The sequence below is a fragment of the Lygodium microphyllum genome, chromosome 14 (genome assembly GCF_053477565.2).
Source record: "Lygodium microphyllum isolate KBCC chromosome 14, Lygodium_microphyllum_v1.1.10, whole genome shotgun sequence".
Classification (NCBI taxonomy): Eukaryota; Viridiplantae; Streptophyta; class Polypodiopsida; order Schizaeales; family Lygodiaceae; genus Lygodium; species Lygodium microphyllum.
Genome location: NC_141148.1, coordinates 99,864,003 through 99,871,676, shown reverse-complemented (window position 1 = coordinate 99,871,676; position 7,674 = coordinate 99,864,003). Strand labels below are relative to the sequence as shown.

Below are 7,674 nucleotides of genomic sequence, written 5' to 3'. Positions count from 1 at the left end.
TCTGACTCAGACTGAGGCTCACAGGCAGGAGATGACAAGGCATGACAAACATGACTGCTAACAGGATCAAGAGGGTGAAGCTCTTCACCATCTCCTCTTCTCTTCTCTTCTCTTCTCTTGCGCGCGCGACTATGGAGGATGGAGCTCATAGGAGAGGAATTGAGGTTGCTTGAGCTAGCATCAAGGATCGTGGAGCTACCGGTGAGCTAGAGAGAGGAGGGTACTCGATCGAGCATCAAGGTAAGCTCACTATACTCGTAAGGTAGGCATGGCGTGTCGGCTATGTGAGAGGTAGCCATGGCCGCTCGGCTTGAAACGCTTGAGCAATAAGCGGTCCGTAGGTCTCAGGGTAGAGCTTGTAGCTCCCCTTCACACCCCTTCTTCATCTTTGACTTCTCCCCCTCCTTCTCCATCCTCTATTTCGGATTCCCTACCACCTCCAACAGATGCGACTGCTTCTTCTACTTCATTGCATACTTCCACCCCTTCTGCCTCCCCTCTCGAGTCTCCTAGGGATGCTCAATCGTTAGAGAGGGGGAGCCTTTTTCATATGAGGAGGAACAACCTTCCCTTGGTGAGGGAAAGTCCCTACTTCAGACAGGTACATTATTGCAGGTACCGAAGACTAGACAGTCTCCCTCAAAGCTGGATGAGCCTATTTGGATTCCCCATTGGTATCGACTACTCATGCAAGATTCAGGTGTTAGGTACCAACAGATTGATAGCTTCTTTCTTCTAAGTGACTTCCATCGATCAACTCATGACCTCAACCTATACTTCTAGGTTGAGGGTGACCGATGTGTTTTGCTCATCTTATATGTGGATGATCTTATCATTACAGGGAGCCATACTTAGGAGAGATTGATTGTACTCGAGAGATTTTCCACCGAGAGTTTGACATGATGAATCTAGGGATCGTTCACTTCTTCCTTAGATTGGAAATTTATCAGATGGCACATGGCACTTTTGTTTCGCAGCACAAGTACATTTTCGAGCTTCTCTCAAAGTTTGGTATGGTCGATTGTCGACCTATTTCATGCCCCATGGACCGAGAGTCCAAGCTTTTGGTAGCCAGAGTTCCCCTTATAGATGCCACATGTTTCAAGTGCTTTGTTGGCTCCCTCATTTGGGTTATTCACACTAAGCCAGATATTTCTTTTGTTGTGGCTTTGATGTCTTCTTTCATGAAGACTCCCACTCCGAAGCATTGGAATGCAACCTTGCACGTTCTTCGTTATTTATAGGGGGGGATAATGCATGGAGAGGAAGGGTTACTCTCTTTGGTTGGAGTGATTCTAACTAGGCAAGTGTTGTGGAAGACCTACAGAGTTGTGTGTGGACAACCAAAGTACTCTAGCTCTAGCTAAGAACCATGTGTTTCATGCTCACACAAAGCACATCAAGGTTCAATACCACTATATTCAAGAGCCGATTGTGGATTCCAATTTGGTAGTTGCCTATTGTCCCACAAAGGGCAATGTGGCAAATCTCTTCACAAAGCCTTTGCCCAAGGCTTCTCTACGTCACCACATGAGGTTATTGGGTCTTCAAATACTCCTAGGATCTAAGAGGGGGTGTTAGCCTACCTACATTAGTCATATCAGTCTATCATCTCCTAGTTGTAAGCTCTTGTCAGAGTCTGATGGAGACAGGAGCTCTGGCAGTTGAGGTGCATGTTCTTTATTTTTGACTTCCTGTGTGCATTCCTAAGCTAGTTACTGCTTTCCACAGTCTGTCCACACCCATCAGACATTGTCTTTGTCATCTGGTATTTTTTTGGGGTGTCCTCTATTTTTCTAGCATTTCTTTCTCTATGACCAACATTTATTGTTGGTTGGCTAGCATTTTTAGCCTCCACTGATGTAGGTCATCTAGATTTGGGCATTTATGGCTATTTATAACCAACCCCCCACTTGGCAGACAGACACACTCTTCAATCTTCAATCTTTCCCTTTGCAAGTGCATACTCCAACACTCCAACTCTCTATGCTTGGTGCTACAATCTTTATCAACCTAATTTGGTGCCCTCACTGATGCTTTGGGCTGTGTGCAAGGACTAATAGGTCCATCATTGTATCAACGTTCTTCTTCAATCAATGCAATATTATTCCCTCATCTTCTGCTTTCTCTCTCTCTTTCTACTTCTCTCTTTGTTTGTGTTTCTCTTTCGTTGTACACTCACAGTTGAAGCAAGATTGCAATGTTGCTTAAAGTGTACTTGTGAAGTTTCAAGGATTCCAAGAATTGGACAACACTATTAGCTTCTTCTTTTTTTGTAATGCGCTTATATTTCCATTCTAATAAAAGTAAATATTAACAACATCACAAGGATGCAAATTGGCCCTAGGCCAAAGTACTTTGTTGTTGATTGGATCTAGGAACACTAGGTCTAAAAATCTTGGGAGGCTATCAAAGGAGTTTCTTCACACTCTTAAGGAAATGGAGTACTTACAAGCAGTCCTTGGAACAAAGAAGGATAGTTGGTCTTCATCTTATGTAGCAAAGGGCAGCGATCTATTGAACTACCTAGCTTCGCAAGGGAATTGCAAGCTTGCTAAGATTAGATACAAGGTTGGTAGAAATGGAGTACTTACAAGCAGTCCTTGGAACAAAGAAGGATAGTTGGTCTTCATCTTATGTAGCAAAGGGCAACGATCTATTGAACTACCTAGCTTCGCAAGGGAATTGCAAGCTTGCTAAGATTAGATACAAGGTTGGTAGAAATGGAGTACTTACAAGCAGTCCTTGGAACAAAGAAGGATAGTTGGTCTTCATCTTATGTAGCAAAGGGCAGCGATCTATTGAACTACCTAGCTTCGCAAGGGAATTGCAAGCTTGCTAAGATTAGATACAAGGTTGGTTTCCACCGTCCTAAATGTGAGTAATCTAAAGTACATTTATAAATGTCTAACTGGGGCCTAAAAAGCAACACCCTCATTTTGGATTGACATGCTACTTTGGAAAGTTTTATTTCGGGATGTTGTGGAAAGTCCTATTTCAAAAATGTCCCACCGAGATAAGGAACATACAAGTTCTATAAATGCAATCGTTTATGTTCTCTCTTAGGAAAGAGAGATGTTCCCCAGCTCAAGTGAGAAACATTTGGAGGAAGTTTGAGAAGCTCATAAGGCAAGTTTCCATTGCACTACCAAGTGCAAGTGCAAATTTCCATTGCACTTTTAAGTGCAAGCAAGCACTTCTTGGACTCTTGGGATATCTGAAGGAAGACTCCGGCAGGATATGGGCTATTGTGAGAGGAGTGGTTGTCCAAGACTGTTGTGGATTAAAAATCACAGAATTCATGGTGGCAGTTCAATAGAGATGTTTATTGACAATGCTTATGATTCGTGCTTTTAAGGAAATTTAAGAAGACTATGGAGCTTTGACAGGCCCTAAACCTAATTTCAAGATAGCTATTCTAGGTCTGAAAAAGTTCTAATTCTTGAAGGATCAAACTCTGAAAAAGTTTTGATCCTTGAGCGATGCAGTTAACACTTCATTCTTTTAATATAGTTGAAACAAATCAAGATTTACCACCTCTTATTCAAAGAATCTACATTGAGAGGCGAACATAATGATCATATATCTTCAATAAGCAGACATTATATGTATTCAATAAGCGCGCGTTCACACTGTAATAAAGTGGTCTACAAGACTTCATGCACCAGGGACGACTGATACATCACCAACCATTTATTCAAGTTATACAATAGAGCAACTGATGCAGACAGAACAAGCAGACTAGACATACAGGTAATAGCCACATAGACATCCATCAGCAAGACCAATTTTTATTACCCTTCATGTAGGTAAAACAAGACTTTTGATATACGCACAAGGACCAGAAAGGAGTATGTCCTCCCCAACAGTGACTGCTGCAGCAGCAGATTACTGTCCCCCCCTAAGACGTAACACCAGATGGAGTGTACTCTCCTTCTGGATGTTGTAATCAGCCAGAGTACGGCCATCCTCAAGCTGCTTTCCTGCAAAGATTAGCCTCTGCTGGTCAGGCGGGATCCCTTCCTTGTCCTGGATCTTCGTCTTGACATTGTCAATGGTATCAGAGCTCTCCACCTCCAACGTAATTGTCTTCCCAGTCAAAGTCTTCACAAAGATTTGCATACCTCCCCTGAGTCGCAGCACAAGGTGAAGGGTAGACTCCTTCTGAATGTTATAATCTGCAAGGGTGCGTCCATCCTCGAGCTGCTTGCCAGCAAAGATCAGCCTCTGCTGGTCAGGAGGAATGCCTTCCTTGTCCTGGATCTTAGCCTTAACATTGTCAATCGTGTCAGAGCTCTCAACCTCGAGGGTAATAGTCTTCCCGGTTAGGGTCTTAACAAAGATCTGCATCCCACCACGCAAGCGCAGCACAAGATGGAGAGTGCTCTCCTTCTGAATATTGTAATCAGCCAGGGTGCGACCATCCTCGAGCTGCTTGCCAGCAAAGATCAACCTCTGCTGGTCAGGAGGGATGCCCTCCTTATCCTGGATCTTAGCTTTGACGTTGTCAATGGTGTCAGAACTCTCAACTTCAAGGGTAATCGTCTTACCAGTGAGGGTCTTGACAAAGATCTGCATGCCACCACGAAGCCGCAGGACGAGATGGAGAGTGCTTTCCTTCTGGATGTTGTAGTCGGCAAGGGTGCGTCCGTCCTCGAGCTGCTTGCCGGCGAAGATGAGGCGCTGCTGGTCAGGGGGAATGCCTTCCTTGTCCTGGATTTTGGCCTTCACGTTGTCGATGGTGTCAGAGCTCTCGACCTCGAGGGTGATGGTCTTGCCGGTGAGGGTCTTCACGAATATCTGCATATTGATTGATGAATTGAGAAGAGGAGAGGAGACGGCGACGGCGACGGCGACGGAGATAGATGGACAGATAAATGTCGATCTACAGAAAACCGAAAGAAGATGGAAACCCGAACAAACAAGACGATCCAGGAATGAGAAAATAGAAGGCCGTAGAAGGTTCCGTTTGAGAGAAAGAGAGATATATATATATAAATATCAAGAGAGCGAGGAGGGCGCACCGTGGGCTGTGCCTTATGCGTTTCAGGGCTTTTCAGACCAGGTCGCGACCCCCGCTTTTCCTTGTTGTTTCATTAGCCTATTGGACGTCGACTTGTTAGTTACCCACCAGTCCTTTGCTTGGACTTCTTCAAAACTACTCCAATTTTGCTTTTGTTAGGTTGTAGCGTCCGTCTGGCCACGCGCAGTCTTGCGAGACCTTGAACTCATGTGGCACATCATTTAGACTTTCCACTCTTGACTCTCCAAGTCATTCACTACATGGATGCTTGCTCATTCCTCAAGTAGAGATCCATGATAATTCACCATCGCAAACATCAATCGAACGCCATTGTGGAGATCCATGATAATTCACCATCGCAAACATCAATAGAACACCATTGTGGATTGCACGGTCAACTACATGCAAGCTTTATTATGGAGTGATCGTTCTTCTAGGTAAAGTAACATAGGTAGAGGTGCATGCCTAAGGAATTCATTATGTATATGTCCTCTATATCACGTGCATTCAAGGCCAATTTATAAATATCCTTATCTGTGAATTTTTCCTTAGTAAAACATAACCCTTTTCTCTTCAATCTGTAAATAACCCCCTTATATGGGACCCTTTGGTATGTAAAAAATGTGTAAAAATAGTACTTTTAAAATACTTATATCGAACCCACGTGATACATATATTTATTTATTGAGTGATCTCCCTAGGGGTGCATGTGGCACCTCCCAGGCTTTCAAGCCCTACCAATCAACATCACCTCATGTGGCACGACTTTAAAGGGACCAAACATGCACAAAAAACGAAATGCATCCCAATTGGGCACCCAATTATATGATGATGATAATTACAAATTATATGCTAGTGGCAACAAACAAAAGCAATGTGGAAAGACCATTGGATGTATTTGGCAAGTTTGTTCTTGTCCAAGGCTTATTGGTAAGCAAGGAAAATACAAAACTTCTTTATGTAGGCTAAGATGATATGCCAAAATGTGTAAGACAACTTGGTTTTCAGGTGCTTGAGGTGGGTCTAGTGTTTAGCAACTCGATTGCACTTTGGGTATAGGGATATCACCACATTAGAGGTTACAATGGATCATAGAGAAGTTGGAAGATAAGATTAAAAGACCAAAGCTAATAATCCTTAACAAGATCCTCTCATTGAGAGTCTTTGGAAAAAGGTGAAGAAGGTGTTACAAGAATTTATCTAGGAGGGCTATGAACACAAAGCGAAATAGCCTTTTGTGGTCCATGGTGTCATTATGCCAACTGGAAGAGATGGGAACCTTGGTCTCAAAACCTTGAAGGTTAAATGGATGAGGCTAATATTCAAGTTAGACCAGCCAATCAGAATTCCCCAACCTTGGGCAATCATTATGGGAAGTTATCTTGGTGTCCCCTCCAAAAGGATCCTCGAAGAACCTCTCTTGGGAGAATAACCGGCTACATGGTGCCCCTTAAAGATTCCGCTTGCCTTGGTTAGAGGCATCCATAAGTAGTGGAGTAATGTTTTCAACTCACTAGATTGGAAGTTGGAGCCTAACTATAAAGTGGACGCAACCCTCCTCCAATTGATCTGGTTGTTCCTAGGTGCCTTCAAAAAATATTTTGGCCTTGATAATCAATAGTCGAGGTCATCCAAGGCCATTTATTATTAGATATGCTCAACATCCCACCCTTGTAAGGTGCCTATCACCAATGATCCATGAATGCTCAAAGTTGTAAGGCCCCCATTATGAGGAGAAGCCATGTGTGAGCTTGGGACATTGGTTGGGTCCTAACTTGTATGTTAGATAAGGTCTATGTGACTAGATGGCAAAAATGCAACCTCTATGGTCTAGCCTTTGGGTTAAATAGGGTAGTTAAGTTGGTAGCAACTTGAGCCACATTGCATCGAGTTGCCTGACAATAAAGGGAATATTCTTTAACTAACTAGGAAGGTTCATAATATGGTCAGACAAGCTAACTAGACCACCTTCTTAGACTATAAAAGGAAGACGCATCCAAAGCCATTATTAATCTATCTTTCACCAAGTTAGAGTTCTTCTAGCTAGCTTTAAGCTCTTCACCTATTATCTATCTAAATTGCTACCTAAGCTATACAAGGGGAGTGCATGGGTGGACAAAGTCATGTTTGTATTAGCTTATTTGAAATTAAAGAAGTTATTTTAATTCTCTAATTTGTTGTGTAGCATCTATTCTTGCTCAAATTACATATGTACGCCATGTAATTTTAACATTTATCATAAAGAGCTAGCTTGGAAGTTGACATATGGGATTATCAAAGGCATCAGATTTAAGAAGCTAAGGATATAGCCATCAAAGCTTGGGTTAAGGGATAAAGAGAAAGATAAGCATGTAGAGGTGCTCAACCCAAAGAAGGATAGCTAACCCCCCTCACATGAAATTAGTATTAACACAATGTGAAAATGCATGGTTAATCATAAAGGCTAAGTTGGCATTCAAGATTTGGAAAATGCAAGACTTTGAAAAATCATTGAAGTTGTTATTTCTCAAACTAAAGGAGAGATGGAAAGATGCCTTTCTCCCCACTACAACTCACAAATGAAGGTTCATTTTGATGAAGGTCAAGTATGCGACCTTTAGCCAAGAGTAGTAGCTGAACATACTAACAAAAAATTATATCAAGATGCCTTT

The 7,674-nt window shown here is 42.6% G+C and overlaps 1 protein-coding gene across 1 annotated transcript; it reads right to left on the bottom strand.

The window, feature by feature from the left end:
• Positions 1–3,586: 3,586 nt before the first annotated feature.
• Positions 3,587–4,961, bottom strand: LOC148025898 (polyubiquitin-like). Its single transcript, XM_087693157.1, has one exon. It carries the CDS (start codon positions 4,804–4,806, stop codon positions 3,889–3,891), a length of 918 nt encoding a protein of 305 aa, XP_087549283.1. The 5' UTR covers positions 4,807–4,961; the 3' UTR covers positions 3,587–3,888.
• Positions 4,962–7,674: the final 2,713 nt, after the last annotated feature.